Source organism: Pholcus phalangioides, unplaced genomic scaffold (genome assembly GCF_987345545.1).
Source record: "Pholcus phalangioides strain wild (caught in Gottingen) unplaced genomic scaffold, Ppha-v1.0 ptg000040l_1, whole genome shotgun sequence".
Taxonomy (NCBI): domain Eukaryota; kingdom Metazoa; phylum Arthropoda; class Arachnida; order Araneae; family Pholcidae; genus Pholcus; species Pholcus phalangioides.
The window spans coordinates 5,853,260-5,871,647 of NW_028301626.1; the positions used below are offsets into that span (position 1 = coordinate 5,853,260).

At 36.6% G+C, this 18,388-nt stretch overlaps 1 protein-coding gene across 1 annotated transcript in view; it reads right to left on the minus strand.

Moving 5' to 3' along the window:
• LOC149065325 (uncharacterized) overlaps positions 1-16,774 on the minus strand; it is a 41,016-nt gene extending 24,242 nt beyond the window's left edge. Inside the window, exon 1 of the mRNA XM_089254209.1 lies at positions 16,495-16,774. Within this exon, the coding sequence (XP_089110335.1) occupies positions 16,495-16,563 (69 nt within the window). The 5' untranslated portion in view covers positions 16,564-16,774. The remainder of the gene's footprint in view (positions 1-16,494) is intronic.
• Positions 16,775-18,388: the final 1,614 nt, after the last annotated feature.

Consider the following 18,388-nt stretch of genomic DNA (forward strand, 5'->3'; position numbering starts at 1 on the left):
ATTTTAACCAATCCGTGTCGATCGCTGATCGTTTAACCTGCGATCGCAGTTGAAACTGTGTTGGTGAATACGGCCGTAAGAGCACATGAAACGCACGCACCCAATAACACCCACGTCACAAGTACGTCCCGGCATGCACCACTTCGTCCAGAAACTCTTCACGGGGATGTTTATGAGGTGGATGGTGTGATTCAGTAGCTGATTACTTGGGTCGTACCGAAATGATTGACACAAGCCCTCCCGGGTCGTAAACAAACTCAGCAGGAGAGCAAAACACAAGCAAATAGACACCAGGGTCCGTGAGCTACGTGGAATGAATAGATGGCGCTACCAAAGCAGGCAAACCATTAAAGCCGTGCACATCATGGAGGAAAGAATAACAGGAGGTGACATCAGGAACGAAAATTGAAGCCGTTGTGGCAACCCTATGGGCTGACGAGTAAGCCCTAACAAACCGCTCTTTTCCCTATACTTAACATGTGTTTTGCCGGATCGAATTCTTTTAAAATATTAATAACTAAATAAATTTAAGCACCATGACCATTTAATGCGTCTTCAGGTAATCTACATGATCCAATAAAGGGGAAAAATAAAATCTTATCCTTATATAAGGGGTTGTTATATTTTTCATTTATTTTTGAAAAAGGGGAAGATCACTCTTCACTCTCGACTCGTCATAAGTTTTTAGTTCAGTGCTTCAATTTATTTTAAAATTTTGATGCATCACATTAATGTCTATGGGAATATGATTAATTAAAATAATATGAAGCTGCAATAAAATGCAATTTTCATAATTTTTTTCTTTTAACTGTTTATCTTGCCTTTTTGTTTCGTTCGTCATTATGATAGATCCGGGACATTTCGAAAGTGTTTGAGGCCCGTGGGGGCTCGTCTTAAGCTTTACATGAGGAATTTTGATTTCTGAATCAATCCTGAGGTGCTCGAGCACCTTCTGACAGGACCGTAGCTAGGATTTTTGCCACCCGGGGCAAACATGATTCAGCCGTCCGGGGCAAAGAGCATTTTGCCGCCCCCGTGCCTCAAAGTAGTGGAAGTGCTCGAACGTCGTCCGACACTGTGTATTTATGGTTTTGCTGGCTGTACAAATTTCGCCACCCTTCTTCCGTTCCACTCTCATATTCTTGAATACGTATCACTTTAAATATATGCCGCCCATCCGAACTTTCCGCTATGTAGATGTATTGTGAAAAAAATATTAACAAATAAAAAACTTTTTTTTACGAGCCGCGATAAGTCATCTCTCTGGCCTACAATATTTAGAAAAATAATCACGTGGGCTGTTTTTTTTACTCTTCATTTTGTACCAATTACTTTGCTTTTAAAGTGGTATGTGTACGAAAATTCGACAAAAAAGTTTCGAATTGAATTTGAAATCTAAAATTGTGTCTGTGTTCGAGTTTTTGCCTGGAATGGAGAAATATTTCTACAATATTTCAATATAAACAGCTGAAAAGCGTTGCATATGCTAATGTTTTGCATATATAATGTTTTTCGCAAAAAAAAGTCAGATTTTTTCAAACACCGCTTGTTCAAGTGTCTTTAAACATCGTATTTCTGTCAGCACTGAGGTATTACATGTTTTGGCATAATATTTTTAAAATTAAAATGCCGAGAAGAAATTTTGTGGCACAAGATATGGGCAAATTTTGGTTATTTTTGTAAAAGGTTCCATTTTGTTGAAGTTAATATTCGAAAACAAATAACAACTAAAATTGTAAAAGCTCTCGTTCAATTGTATATTGTATTCAATTGTATATTAATATATCCACAGAATTTGAGGGAAAAAAATCGCGTTCCTAAAGTGAATAGTAAATTTTTAAATGATTTTTAAAAACGGGGATGTTTCTCATAGGAAAACATGGGAAGCCACGGTTTGTTTGAGCTTACTTGGTCCCTTTAATAGAGCGATCACTGGCTTCATCAGGCAACCCAGATTCCCCATGCTTGCTCAACGGAGGCGCTGGTGGTGTCACCTCCTGCTATTCTTTCCTCCATGCGTGCACATAGTGAGGTGACCACAAGGTAAGAGAGTACGTAATAGGGACTAGCGAAGAAAAAAATTGTATTGTTCTGTTCCACACCACATAAATATTCGAGGAGCGAGAGAAAAAAACCGAAACAGGCGTACAACGAGGTACGGGAGTCGAAAAAACATGTTTACTTTAACATCGATCTGCTGATTGGTCCGTTTCTCCCTTTTTTTTTTCTTTCCTTCTTCTGCGGAGGGATCATCATCACGCTCTTTCATTTCAGAACCCCTGCGGCTATCTATCCTCCTCCTCTTTTACTATGTGCGGACGTGTACGCTCCCCCTCTATGCATTTTTTTCTCTTCCTGTCACAATTCCTGGCACTCGTACCTCTTCGCTCCAATGTGAACGCTGAGAAGAGTGATTATTCTTCCCGTCGCTGACATTGCAATAGTCAACAAGCATAGGTAACAAATATGGGAGGTGATTATTACGGCTAGCGATGGGCAGTATGGTTTTTTTTTGGAAACAGGGAATTACTATAGGTGATATTCATCGTCGTATGGTGTCGGTGTGCGGAGACAAAGCACCGCAAGGCGAACCGTGTTCTCCGCAAGGGTAGCCAAGTTCAACCGAGCATTAATTGTAACGTACACCGAAAAAAAGCTTCACATTAGGTTCGCTGCATGTACATGCACATTCCAACGTGTTCCTATTTGCTAGAAGTTCAGCAGAGGTATACGGACGAGGTGCATGTGTGGTTTAGTAGAAGTAGTAGTGATAGAAGAAAGGAGAACCTTCTCTCGCACCAGTTTATGCCCGAACACGGACAAAAGAAGGCCGAGAAAAGCTATATTTTTCGAACCTCTCCCAAAGCTGAACTGAAGTGAACAAACCGAACATGAACTCGGATCCTAGCCACTGAAAGTAACATTGGCCCCAAGCTGGCTGAAATCACCGGCTGTCCCATTTCCGTTCTTACTGTATCGAAAATTATAAGGTCTCGTTATAAAAATGTATATATATTATGAGACCTACACGCAGGTGAGCCCTATGCTTAAAAACGTGTGTGTGTGTGTGTGTGGGAGGGGGTGAATTTTCGATCACTTTATGTATGTAAGCCTGAAGAGGATTAACCCTTTTCCGTTTCTATGTGGAGGTGGAGCGATTGCAGAAAGGCTCCTAGAAGTTCGGCAAACTTCATAAGCTATTCAAAAAATTCAAAAACTAGCATCGAGGGGCCTTCTTGTAATCTTTATAAGGGGGGGGGGGGGTCACAGGCTGTAAAGTAGACTACTGCTACTACTTAGCCGAACACATTCCTCTACGGAATTTCTAACGAATCGGCACATGTACTGAGGTGTGTACTGAGTGTATAACGAGTGCCCTAACGTATTTATGTTTTCGAATTGCGCTTGTTTCGTGTTCATGCTGCCATCTGGCTTCCATTTTGTGAAGAATGGAGATGCTTGAATTTTCATGTTTTGTCAGTATCATGTTGTAGGCTCAGCGGAGAAACTCTTTCGAATTGGAGACCGGCTCACATTCGTAAGTAAAGTAGACTGTAGAATACCAACGAAGTACCGGAGAAAGCCTCTGGACCGCGAAGAGTTAATTAACGCAAATGAACAGCGTACTATTTATGACTTTCTCGGACTATGCTTGATGATCAGCCCCACATCGTTGAGGAACTCGAAGTGAATTTATTATTGAAAGGTCTAAATTGCCACTGATAACACTGGTCTACAAGTTAGTTTCCCTAACATGGAAAAAATTAGCTTCAATCTTAATTCATTTTCGGGTGCTGATTCCAGATCTGACCCTAAAAAATGGCCATCAACGTCTAGTTTGTTTTGTTACATGGTACTTAATTTTGAATGTGTTTCGAAATTAGCATATTCAGGCTATACGTGGGAAATGATACATATGTATTTCTATTTTTTACCATTTAAAACTTTAGGAATGGCAACACTGATTGTATCTCTAATTGCACACAACCGGATTCTCCGTTTTTCTAATTGAAAGAGAAACGAACGCTTTATGTTTATGCACAACCCTTTAGCCAAAAAAATGGGGCTAAGCCAAGGTCGCAGATGCATTGATGTTCCAAATAATATGCTTTGCTGCTGGCTGCTGACACGTCACATTGAATTGGGACTGATCAGAGGCGTATGCAGGGGGAGGGGACGTGAGGGCTTATGTCCCAACCCATTCCCAAGTCCAAAAATAACATATCGAAATACTAAATATCGAAAAACCAATAGAGACTATTTAATCGATTAATCGAACTTTAATCAAAAATTTCCCGTAGTATATAATATTAATTGGTGCTGTAAAAATGTAGTTTATTCATTTCATGCACCTATTCACTAGATGTAAACAAGTATAGGAATAAGGCTAAGAAATTAAGGCTGCCACTTGAAGCAATTTAATACCCGTACGCTGAACATATTTTGTTAAAACATGGAATTTCTTCCATGTTTGAACCTCCTAAACGGTGTTTGTGTGAGGAGAGGAACTAATACTTCCAAGAATACGAACAACTACTGTTTATAGTAGAGAAAATAAATTTTGATCTCTTGCCTTTTAAAAAACTCCCATCAAACTCAATTTGAAATTGAAATTATCACAATTTTTCGTTGAATGGATTTTTATTATTCGATGCCAAAAATTTGATCAAAATATCGATTCAAATGTTTTTAAATATGACCACTTATCGAAAGTGTTTTACATTAGTACAATAATTTATTTCATTTAATCGGTTTCTTTAAATAAATCAACTCAAATTACTAACTTTTCTCGCAAATTTTGATCGAACTTTAATCGGATTGATCGAGTCGATTAATTCAACTTGCGATTAACAATTGATCGATTAACTGAAGCGATCAATCGATTAATTGAACCAGCCCTAATAACTAATAATATTTATGCGGAAGAAAATCATTTGTCAAACCCCTCCTAAACCTTTTGCGACTCCTCAGTCGATCGTACGTACGCCGCTGAGCCTGAATACTTTATGAAGGCTATGGACCAGGTTTAATGGAAGACAAGCTTAATCTTAAAATGTTTTTCACACTAGAAAGAGAATTTTTCAGAAATTAAATGAGATAAAACTAAAAGAAGAAGTATTTGTAGTCTCCTCAAATAAGGAAACTATCAAGTGCTTTTTGTTTACCCATGGAAGGCACTGCATAAGAATCACTCACATCTGCAATGAAGGGGATTTTAGGGAATCAATACTGAGGGGATCCTGGGATCCTTCAATAATGAGTGGTTACTGTTGGTTTTTGCAGAAAGAAGACAACACGATACATAAGAGAAAGAAATGAATTATTTTTACAAATTACTGGAAAAATGAGTATAAATTTCGTTTTGTGCGCTCTCTGGATATTACATCTATGTGTATGGGGGGGGGGGGGGGAGGAAATTCTGCTATTTCACATGTAACGGTGTGTAAATGATAAAATAACTATCATAATAAATATATTATACTGTAATCTATTTGTGTGTTATTAAGAATATGCCAATTAGTTCCGTTTTGAAGGTGTGTAATTTTTCCAAAATGTATGTGTATTTCAAAAAATGACCATCATGTTTGGGGCCGTTCAAGTATTAGGTAAGCAAATTTTTAGCCATTTTTGACCCCCCCCCCCCCTGTCAGCAAAATTTCGTCAGCACTGCCTCCTACCTCATATTGGTGGGATGATCATATACACGTGAGAAACGTACGTGGGAGGAGGGGGCATAGGGGGGGGGGGCTCGTGCGCCTCCCCCTCCCCTCAGACGGAAAAAAAAAAAAATTTAACGTAAAAAAAAAAATTTTTTTTTATTAAAATTTCGAAAAAATACCTTTATATGTTATTACAATCGATTTCTGTTAATTTCAATGCTATTTGAAGAACTCAAAATTTCTCTTTAAGAAATGCATTGCGACCCACCCTTTAAGCCATATATGATAAACCCTTGACCCGCGGACCAAATGTGGCCCTGAAGGTTATCTGATGTGGCTTGCCCCCTCAAACCCAATTTTGTAAAAATGAACTATGCGGCACATTTACAGATCGCTTAAATTACCCGTGGCACAATTCTAGAGCATTTAAGTGGCCCGTGGCACATTTTCAGATAACTGAAGTAGGCTCGCGTGCACATTCAAAAATCGCTCAAGTAACCCGCGACACAGTTCCAGAACACTTAAACGATCCGTGGCACATTTAGAGATCCCTTTAATGACATGTGGCACAATTTTGGAGTACTTAAGTGCACCCCTCCCCCCCGGTGCGGTTCTACATCACTCACGTTACCCCCGCGGAAAACTCCCAGATTACTACTTAAGTGATCCCCGGCATAATTACGGATCACTTGAGTGATGCGTTGCACAGTTCCAGAGCACTTAAGCGGCCCGGAAACATTTCCAGAGTACTTGAAGGATCCGTTAAACATTTATAGACCGCTGAAGTGGCTATGTAAGGGATTTATCATTAGGGAGAATGTTAGTTCAGGTGCCCACAAACTAGCGAAAGATTTTTCTCGTATTTGACACACCGAGTAAGATGCCATTAATAATATTTCATATTTTTACAAAGGGTGGTTGATGACGTAAGCATCATCCCACCCGTCATCAAATCGGAAACAACTTCCTCCCCCATCGTTGCTGAAGTAATACTTAAATGCCCCCCTACACAGAAAAAATTGTACGTGATTTACATTCGGCACCTCGAAATTAGTCCAAAAGAACTTATTTCGCTCACGTTATGAAAAGACGTCAAGAATTGTTGACCATAATATAATCAATAATTGCATTTTATATATATATATGTTTTCCTTTTGATTAGTTTAACTATGTACAGAACTAGTTTTCTCTTGTGAAACAAATTTTTTTGTTCGTTTTAATTTTATTAGTATTCATTCGAAGTTATTTTGTACGTTTTGATACAGATTTCAATACATTTAAAATACTCGTATATATATTCAGAATCTAACAGTAGATGGCGCTAAAAGTTTTTTTTGGGAAAAAATTTGATGATTTTGAATGTCTGTTTCTCCCTCGCTCTCTCTTTTTTGAAAGAAATTATAATATGATTCGATAGGATCGTTTACGTCAGTAGTTCCCAAACTGCGGCTGTTAATGAACTAGGCAGGGGACGTGAGAGGTTTTCAAGGAAAAAGAACTTTTCAATTTTTTTTCTTAAATATATTTTAATTTTTTGCAACTTGAGTAAAAACACGTGAAAACTAAAATATTTCGTAACTGAGCTAAGCTACTAACTATACATATTATCATACAATGTAATTTTACCAAATTCTACATGTACAATAAGGCTGGGATTACACTATTAAAGTTTGATTACAGATCTTTTTTACAAAACTACTTTAAGCATATTCACTGTTGGGCGAAAATTTTAAGGGGTTTGTTTGTTACACGCAAATTTTCCAAAAAACACATTTTCGAATTTTTCAATTGTCAAACACTATGAGATTTTCTGCGTTTAACTGCGTTCAGGTTTTTTGTGCTACTATAAATATTTTTAAAACATTTTAATATAAACTTCTTGTAGGCATTATATACATATACTAATGTTCCCCCCCCCCCCCGCCTAAAATGTTATTTTCTCAAAACTAAGTTATTTGTTAGATGAGGATCATTTTTTCGAACACCACACATTCAAATGTCTTGAGACTTTGGGTGTCTTTCAACACTATGTGGTATTACATTCTCTAACACGAAGATTTTTTATTAAAATTATTTAAAAAAAAATTATGCCACAAAATATGGGTAAAATTTAAGGTTTTCTGAAAAAGTTGCATGCCGTTGTGAAGTTAAAATTTAAAGTCCCAAATGCTCGCGTTAAATTGTATAAAAATATCCATAGTATTTGATGGAAAAGAATTGAGTGCCTAAAGTGAATAGAAAATTTTTAAATATCCCCTAAAGAAAGGAGATTTTTTTCCTATAGGAAAGCAGGGGAAGCGAAGATCGTGCACCAGCCCCCTTAAATACGGGACATTTAGTCCCACTATTCATTATTTCCTGCGTTTCGTCGTTATTTTTCAGACATATTACTGGTCCTTGGGTACAAAAAGAAACGCTGTTTTAGACTCTCATAAAAACTCATCTGAATAATCCTAACAAAAAAAAAAGAAGAAGCGCCATCTTCGGGGCGTTTAAATTGGGTCGTTTTTAATCGGGTCGTTCGCTTATCTCAACGAATTAATTAAAGACTTATTTCTGTCGGACAAAATGCAGAGATTCCTTATATAGCGGTATAGGTAACCCGATGATAACCCGAAATAGTATAAATGACCAGGCGTTGAAAGTTATGATGGGCGGAGGGCGGTTCCAGAACAACAACAATATGATTATAAGTAGCATCCTCTCTTTCGTGGGGTCTAAATTTAACTTGTCCACCCTCTGCCCGGAATAATGAATCCATTCATTTATTACATCTGGCGCGTTTCGTGACCGCACCCACTGGCTGTTATTTATAAGACGCTCATTAATATTCATGGAATTATTTTATTAGAGGTCACTTTTATTCAACGATGATTCATTATCATAACTAACAACTCGTAGACTTAATCGAGTCGTTATAAAAATACGTCAATTAACTGTAATCCCTGACTTTTTGAAAGGTGTCTTACAGGATAGCTGAATTGGATTCGTTGGACTGTCAAGGGTGGAGACATCTATTGGATTTTGTTTGCTTAATGACGATTGAAAAAGTCGTGTGTGAAAAATTCATCGTCCGAAAATTCAACAACTACTACTACTACTACTACTTTACCGCACACCAACGCCGGTTATATCACTATACAGCAATTTATTTCTTCAGAGAGGCCGGAGCATATTCACCGACAGCAATTCACCGCCACGCAGTTTGCCGAAAGAAAAATTTACCGCTGGGAAAATTCACCGCCAGAAAATTCATCGCCAACAATTCACCAGCAACTACTACTACATTACTACTTTACCACGCAACAACGTCTGGCATATCGCCATACAGCAATTTATATTTTGAAAGAGGGAGGAGCATATTCCTTGCTGGAAAATTCACTCACGCAATTTACCGAAAGGAAATTTTACCGCTAGAAAAAATTATCTCCACGAAATTCACCGAAATAACAATTCAGCTAAAAAACATTCACCGACAGAGTGGTAAAGTGAATGTGTGGATGAGCAAGTGAGTGAGTAAGTAAGCGAGTGATTGATCGAATAAGTCAGGGTGAGAGTTAGTGAACAAATGAGTGAGTGAGGAAGGGCGTTAAGTGACTGAGAAAGTGAGTGGATGAATAAGTGGGCACACAGATGAGCAAATGACCGAGTGAGTAAGCAGATGAGCAAATGAGCGAATGAATGAGCAGATGAGCAAATGAGAGAATGAATGAGCAGGTGAACAAATGATTAAGTCACTCACTGATTTTGATCATTTTTCTCTGTCACGGTCGGTCACCACGGTCATTTTCCGCACACGAAGGCTAATTAAATCGGACCTACAATTCATTTGCCGATTCCGAACGGCAGCGTTCGATATTTTGTCTTTTTTACACTCACCGACAGGTTGATGCGCTCACCCCTCGGTGTGGGACTTCCTGCAGTAAAAATCTGCATATTTGTTGCCGTTTTCGTTGTACTTCCCCGTCGGGAAAGTTTCTGACGAGGAAAAATCGGGTATCGAATTCGCAACACCACTAAGCACTCCTTGGTACTTCAGGCGGGTATCTAATCAACCTTGGGCTACCGCGCCCTATCACTCGCACGATTACTCACTCACTAGCTTATATTCGCTACCTCATTCACCAACTCTTTCCGTCACTCTCTCACTGGTGACGAACTTTTGGCAGTGAATTTTCTTTCAATTCCGGTTAATTTTATGGCGGTCCAATTGTTGTCAGGGAATTTTAAGGCTGGTGAATTTCCCGTAAATCTAAAAAATTATTGTTGAAAATGCCACTTTTTTAGTAATACGTTGTTCACCGTATTTTCAAAAATGTATTTATTTTTAATACTTATTGAAGGCAGAACTCAATTCATGGCCCATGACCACCAATTTATGGATTAGTAGAAATAGTGTCGGCACTAAGGCGTTTCAGACACATTAATTTCCAATTCGATGCTTTCTTTCTGGCATTCGGGAAGCTCAAAAGGACAAATTTATTTCTATTGCTACTATCGGCGGCTAGGAAGTCGGACCCGTTCATAACGAGCCGGCTTTCAGCGAGAATCTGTATTCAACGAGTGAATTGTTTGGTATAATGCTGGTTGTATGGCAATTCTGTCGCTTTCAGAGAGCGATTTCAAAAGAAGAGTAGAAAGTGCTGAGGGTATCGTCCCGAGAGATTGGAAACTTGCTAGCGTTGTTCCAATATTTAAGAAGGGTAGTAGAGAAGCGGTGTCCAATTATCGTCCAGTGAGTTTGACGAGCTCCCTCTCGAAAATTTTGGAAATTATCATCAAAAGGCAGTTTGTGAAGTGGATAGACGAGAATAATGTATTGTCGGATAATCAGTATGGGTTCAGGAAGGGGAAGTCATGTGTAACTAAACTCCTTTGCTTCTATGATTACGTGACTAAGGCTTTGGGTAAGAGCAAAAATGTCGACGTTGTTTACCTTGATTTCCAGAAGGCATTCGATCGGGTCCAACATAGCAAACTCTTGAAGCGTTTACACGAGATTGGAATAGGGGGCAACTTGCTGAATTGGATAGAATCGTGGTTAAGAGATAGGTCGCAACGAGTTATGGTGAACGGGGAATTCTCTGGTTGGACAGACGTCACAAGTGGAGTTCCTCAGGGAAGTGTCCTTGGCCCCATACTTTTTTCACTTTTTATCGACAAACTCGATCAGGGTATCGATGGAATTACTAGCAAATTCGCAGATGATGTGAAGCTAATGGGGGTAATCGGGAATGAAAGCGATAGGGAGTTGCTCCAGACCAACTTAAACAAGATTGCAGCATGGGCAAATGAATGGAGCATGACGTTTAGCGTAGATAAGTGCATGGTCGCTCATTTTGGTTCGAACAACCCACGGTTCTCTTACGAGTTGAATGGTGTCACTATCCCGGATGCAACTAGAGTCACCGATTTGGGAATTCTCATTGACGAGCGACTTAAGTTTTCTGAACATTGTTCAGCGGTTGTCAAAAAAGCGAATAGAATGCTTGGTCTCATTTTCAAAAAGGTCTCTTCGCGTTCTCCTAAAGTCATTCTTCCGCTTTTTCGAGGTTTAGTTCGTCCTGGACTGGAGTATGCGGTAAGGTTTTGGAGACCATACCTACAGAGGGACATAGACTTGATTGAAGGGGTGCAGAGAAGAGCTACGCGTGTCCTTATTGGCACACAGGGCTTGAGTTATGAAGAGAGACTTCATTTTTTGAATATGTTTACATTGGATGAACGCAGGTGTCGAGGAGATATGATCGAAGTGTTCAAAATTTTCAATGGGATGGATAGGATGGACCATGAACTTTTAGTACACCGCCAATCAACTGCTTTTACAAGGGGACACCAGTATCGGTTGGTGAGGGTCAATGCAAGGTTATGGTGTCGCAGGGAATTTTTCTCTAATAGGGTTGTTAATAAATGGAATAGCTTACCCCCGGAGGTAGTAAATTGTAACACAATTGACACGTTTAAAAAGAAATACGATAAACATGTTGGGGTAAATCGAGAAGCTATCCATTCTTAGAATAAGACAACCATAAGTATTCTTTATGGGCATTGTATAATATTTTATCATGTGTATATATTGTTTATAATTTGTGTTAATTGCATTTTTGATAGGGTTGCTGTATTTTTGAAACATATGACATCCATATTTTTATGGGCATCTTTTTATCAGCCACCTCGTTGGGCATTTTGCCTGTTGTGGCGTTGTATTTGTATTTGTATTTATTTGTATAAAAAATAAGTACAAAAATTGAGAGAGAATGGCAAGTACAGTGTGGAACGGCTCTACAAGCAAACGGCCAAAATGTGGGGACAGAATGGGTATATGAGAGATTATTGTGAAAGGGCAGCTAAATATGATTGTCAAAGTGCGGGAACGAGAACTACAAGCGTAGACGCCCCCGTCAATTTTAGATTTCAAAAGCTCTCCTCCAAGTTTCACTGTTGTTTTGCAATAATACAATATAGGAACTGAACGGTATGAAAGGATGGGGGTTTAAGTGAGCGGTAAAATTTTGGACGAGTCCATTTCAGAAAGCAAAAATAGGTTATTTTCACGGACCTCCGAGAATCCTTCAAGAATCGGTGAAGGGTTGATTCAAATTTCGGATAATTTGAACTTCTGCGACCTCTCCTCGAGTATTTTTATCTAATTTAATGCTAAAATTTCTTGTTTAATTTTTTTTTTTTTTTTAATGTTTTGGATAATACGAAGTTGGAGGAAAAAAATCGTGGATTTTGTACGAGCAAATTCAGTTTAGAAAAAATTGTATAAGCACAGTCAGACTTTGTTTCTCTCGACTAAGTTGTTATACAACAAGTCATTGAATATCAAAAATACATAATTTGAAAGTCCTGACGTAATTGCAGCGCAAACTATGGATGCCGTTTTTTTTTTTTTCCATCTTGATGTCTGGATCGAACTGCCGTGCTAATTCGTTCCTGTCTCTCCTCATTGATCATTTTTGTCGCACCACGGTCATTTTCTGCACGTGAGGGCTAATTAGATCGGGACCTATAATTTATTGCCGATTCCTAACGGCAGGCTTGTTTTTTATACTCATCGAGAGGTTGGTGCGCTAACCCCTCGATGGGGGACTCAGCAATTTTGTGCTGCGGTCAAGTCGTCATTTTTTGTTGTACCCTTGTGTCAGGAAAGTTTTCCGACAAGGACGGTCCTGGTATCAAACTCGCGACACCTCTTAAACATCCTTTGGTACTTCAGGCGAGTATCTTATCAACCGGGCTACCGCGCAGCTGTCTCTCCTCAGGCCAACGAAAACAATTTCATGTTTCTAAGCGCAATATTCGCTGAGAAATTTAAATTCAAAAATTGAAAAAAAGTTGGGGAGGAAGTGAAGAGACAGGACAACAACTGGAGTTTTTTTGTTTTGTTTTTTTTGGCGTCCATGTAAAAATTTAGATTTTTTTTTTTGTTCATTTTAACAGAAAGAATTAAAGAGAGACAGAGAGCCTAAAATAGAATCCTTTCAACCTAAATTAAATAATACTTTTCCTATAATATAAAAGTGTATATTATTTTCCCTTACATTATTAGTGAATAGTCAATTTCATCGTCAATTTTCCAATGAATTTTTTTTTTTTGGGGGGGGGGGTGAGACACTTCAAAAAACTATATTTCATTATGTTAATAAACTCAGGTAAATTTATAAAATTATTCTCTGTTGACCCTTAAATATTTTAGGAAATTTGAAACGAATTACAATCCGAAATTTCTGCAAACGATCCACAAAATATACAAAAGTAAAAAAAATGGAGATTTGAAGAAATATTTTATGTGAAATGGAAAGAATTCGTTTCAGAAATTTCGGTAACTTACAAATCGGAATTTTCAGATATATCACAATTTTACAAAATATTATTGAGCCCGTTTTTAAAAACGATGTAGTTTTGCTTGTAATTTAATTCTGATCACTTAACAACGAAACTTATATATCACACAATTAAATATTTAATATAACTTTAAAAAAATCCTAATTTTCAGCATTAATTGAAAACTAGTAAAATTTTTTCCGTAATATTAAAATTAATCGCAATATTTTTGTTGCGTTTTTCATCAATAAGATAATTCTTATAGGGAAAAATACCACCAAAATCATCTCATTGTAGCGAAATCCAAAAAATTTAATCTATCTTCAGTAAATACATAAATATTTTTTAAAAAAATCAATTTTTTTCCTTACGTAGAGCATTTAAAATTAGTTTTTAGGCAATTTCTCAAAACAAAATTCATAAAATATACGCAGATGAAAGAACATTTTTACCTATATCATTAGTTTTTATATTAATAGAATTCTTACAGCTTGAATGAAATAATTTTTCCTATATTATAAAAATTTATAAGCTCTTTTTTCCTTAAAAAATATTTTTGTTGAATATTGTGAATTCAATTTTTAAGGGGGTGGGGAACAACAACACACAAAATGGTTTCATCATATCAATATATTCAGATAAATACATAAAATTTGTGTTTCAGGTCCTTAACTATTTAAAGTATTTAAATTATCTTTAGTTTTTTTTTTTTTACGATTTAGGGTACCGGTAATTAAAATTGATTTCAAGGTGAAATTTTTCAAAAAAGCATCTATTAAAATGTACAAAAGAGAAGAAAATGGATGTTTAAATAAATTTTACGAAAACTTTAAAAATTATTTTTAGAAATTGTGGTAACTTACATGATTGAAAACTATTACCTATTACTAATTCACACATCAATATAATTCTTTGAACTTAAATATGAACCTCCATAATATTAAAATTAATAGGCTAATATTCACTTGAACATTGTTTGAGTTGATTTTTTACATGAAGCTATCTCATTATACCAAAATATTGAGATAAATTTACCAAATTGGTGCGTGTAGGTACTTAAATATTTTAAGGCATTCAAAATCTGAACTTCATGATGGAATTTTCGAAAAAAAAAAATCTATAAAAATACAATATAAAATTGGGGAAAAAACTGATATTTAGAGGAATTATTTTTATGAAACGGAAAAACTGTTAGAAATCAAGTTAAACGTAAAACGTTTAGAAATTTCAGCAACTTACATAACGGAACATTTTTTAACGTATCATAATTACATCATGTACTATAATTACATCCGTTTTTTTTTTATGATTTTGTAGCTTTCCTTAATAATTTAGTCATTATAATTGCACATGTTGAATTTTTCACCTTCGTATAGAGAATGTTCACGTTCGTCACTCATTCAAATATTTCTTGCAACTGAAAAACAAAAATCATAACTTTCAGCAATATCACTACTTAACCAAACACCAACTCTGGCCATATCGCAATTTACTTCTATTAATGAGATGGATTGGAAATGAAGGCGCTGTCTATCGGTGGTCGCCTCAAGCTCGTTAAGGGAAAATACCGTATCTATAATATACTCCCTCGGAACTTGAACCTGGAACCGTGACAGCAACCTTCACGTTGGTAGACGAGCATTCTACCAACACGGCACTCGGGCAATAGTAATCCTCTGGAATACAATTTCTTTCTAAAATATTAAAATTAATAATATTCTCTTGTAATTAATATTCTAGTTGATTTTTTTAAATTAAATTCAAATTTAATATTAATACTTAAGGTATCTCTCCGACTACCTTTCTTATCATTTTTCTATAAAATGGTACTCGATTGAACTTCAATGAAAAAATTTTATAGAAAGTGTGTCTCAAAATGGTGAAAGCTAATACATTTCTTATTACCTATGTCATTTTCTACGGAAAAGTCATTGTATGTCAAATTTTGAAAAAAATGCATGCAATATTCCAATCGCGATGGCAAAAACTTCTATGATTGGAATGTTTTGTTATTTTTACAGCATTCAGGTAATCATAGTACAGGTTATGAAACAAAATTTAAAGGATTGTATGGAACGCTCATAAGTTACACTCAAATCTGTCGATGGACTTATGAATTTTTCAAAATTTCATTCCACGTATCGTTTATAAAACACTGTTATTAGATATGTGATAGACCTTAGATTTTGGCCCATTATCTTGGCAATATATAGCAATATATAGCAGAATATCATGTTAAAATTTAGTAAATACACAATGAATAGATGTTTAGAAATCGTGTTTCAAACTCTAAAATGTTAAAAATATTATTCTTCATTAAACGTGTTGAAAGTTTTTACTCACGGATAACTTGTATGTAAAAATTCACCACTAAAGTGGACGGTAACTTCGGTTCTAAGCGTCATGTAAAACAAGGGCTCAAGGAAACAGACATTTTCTGGATTATACGTCGTACGCCGAGAGGAACTCGGAAAGAAAGGTCATCTGGTCTCCAACGGGGCTCGAACCTAGGTCCTCTTGTATTCCGAGCAGGCATGTTACCATCTGCATCACTGGAGACACGAGCCAGGCGACCTTATTTCACGCACTGTGGAGTGAGGCGCTGAAGTAGAGGCATTAGTAGCGTCTCTTAACTTCGGTAAATGGCCCCCCCAGGTGGAACGGTAGAGATAGACGGATTTTTCTCAACCAAATATACAAAGGAAATATGTATATCCTGGATTTTATGCTCAGGTAAACTCGGAAAGAAGTCACCTGGTCTCCGCAGGCCCTCAAAACAAGGTCTGATTTGCAATCACAAAAAAATGGGGCTTTCATGGAAAAAATTAAAATTGAAGAAAAATCACGTGATAGAATACCTCAAAGTTTTTAAAGCATTTAAAATCTTGATTTCATGATTATATTTGAAAGGAAAAAAACCTGAAAAACGTTTGAAAAAGTTTGGAAATGGATATCCGAAGAAATTTTATGTCAATTCCATCAAAAAAAATCGTGTTAAACTTACATGACGGAAATTCATCCCGTTACGTTTCTCCATCATATTCTTGCCAAAACTGAAGAAAACAATCCGCATAAAGTGTGTTAATAAAATCAAAATATCCCAGCGATGGATAAAAAAACAATTGCTGCGTCTTGGCACACAGAGAAAAAAAACTTCAACAAAATCCAAAACTACTCGTGTCCATTGGATTCACCGTTACGCTACGAACAACACCTGACAAACTATGGTCGGACAGCGGTGTAGTTATCAGACACCACCGTCGGATGGTGGCGGTCAAGGTACTGATGCTACCAACAAGTCCGCACGGTTAAAAAAAAAAATTGTATTATGTAGAAGAAATCGAGCAACTGGCAAGTCCTGTCTGGCAAGTTTCTTTGCTTTCTTTTCCTGCCATTTTCATGGGACGTGATGAGCCACAATTGATGACTTTTCTTCTTGCTTTCTTGTTGTTCTTCTTACGCTTCAAAAAAAGAAAATATCGCACAAGAAGAGGTGTTTTCTTTGGTTCATAAACCTACAGCCTCCAGTTAAAAAATAAAAACGTAAAAGAACAGTTAGTTTCGGTTTCTTTCTCGTTCTTTTCATGATGAACTATATATACATATATGTTTTTTTTTTGCAATCTTGGCAAACGGTCATCGTTGTTGTTACCTTCGGTATTTTGCCGTTGGTGGTGGGAAAAGTTTTTTGGGCTCTTTTCCACTCTCCTGCAAATGGGCCCCCAAAAAGATCTTCGAGAAACTGGTTTTCCATGAATATCTGTCGATGACACTTTCTTATAGTTGTTTTTGTTATTATTTTATTTATATTTCTTTTTGGGATTATAATTGGACCAATTGCGGGTCATTCGTATAACGTTGGTGCTCTTTTTTTTTTTTTTTTCGAACCGAACCACCACCTGCTGATGATTTTATTTTTGGATTGGATCTTCTGACTTTTCGACATGGCTGAGGGTGATATGCATCGCTTTTATTCGTGGCTATTAATTACTGACGGTGATGATGATTAATAGTCTCGCGGATGATCATGATGATCTGAATTGAATGTCGTATTGTAATTGGAGGGAATGGATGAGATTTGCGTGTGAACAAACATTGATTGAGATGATCGTATATATTTTTTTTTAATTAGTCATCTTTTAAAATAAGGGAAAGTGTAAATTAATGGGAAGAATTTTTATTTTTTATTTTTTCCAAAGTGAAATAAGAAAATTTGAAATTTCTTTTTGTTTCATTCAGGAACATATACATAGGGAAAACTGTTGTATCTTTTGACTATTGTAAACGTTGAAACACTTGAGATAGTTTCGACAGTATTGCTTTCTAGCTGATGTTTTTGGAGTGCAAGAGATTAGAAATACATAACCTTTGAAATGAACGTGGTTTCAGCTCTTTGGCATTGGCAAAGCTTTTGCAAGCAGGCACATAAAGTAAAAAAATTGTGTTCTTGCTTTTTTGCTGTGTTTCTTCTCGACGTTTCAAGTTTAGTGAACTATGTTTAGTATAATTATAATTTGAAAAATCTTCTTCTGATAAACGTGCCAAGTGCTCAATAATACCAAGCATCGTGAAAGAAGTTATTAAATTTTTTCTTATTTCTCACACATAATGGAGTATCGTGTACCTTGAAACAAAAAAGATCGTGTATCATGGAACAGTATAAAACGTGTAATTTTCCTAGTTCACCTTGGAACACCCAACTTACACCAATTGAGTAATACTTCTTTTTCTGCTCTTAAATACAATTTTATATTTACAATTATATACAATTATATTTTAAATGTTAGGTCCACACTTTTTTTCCTACAAAATTTCAGCTATGTATCCATTTCTTCTCTTCCATTCCACCTTCGGTCATTTCCCAGTCGAATTTGTTGGGATGATGATGATCTGAAAAG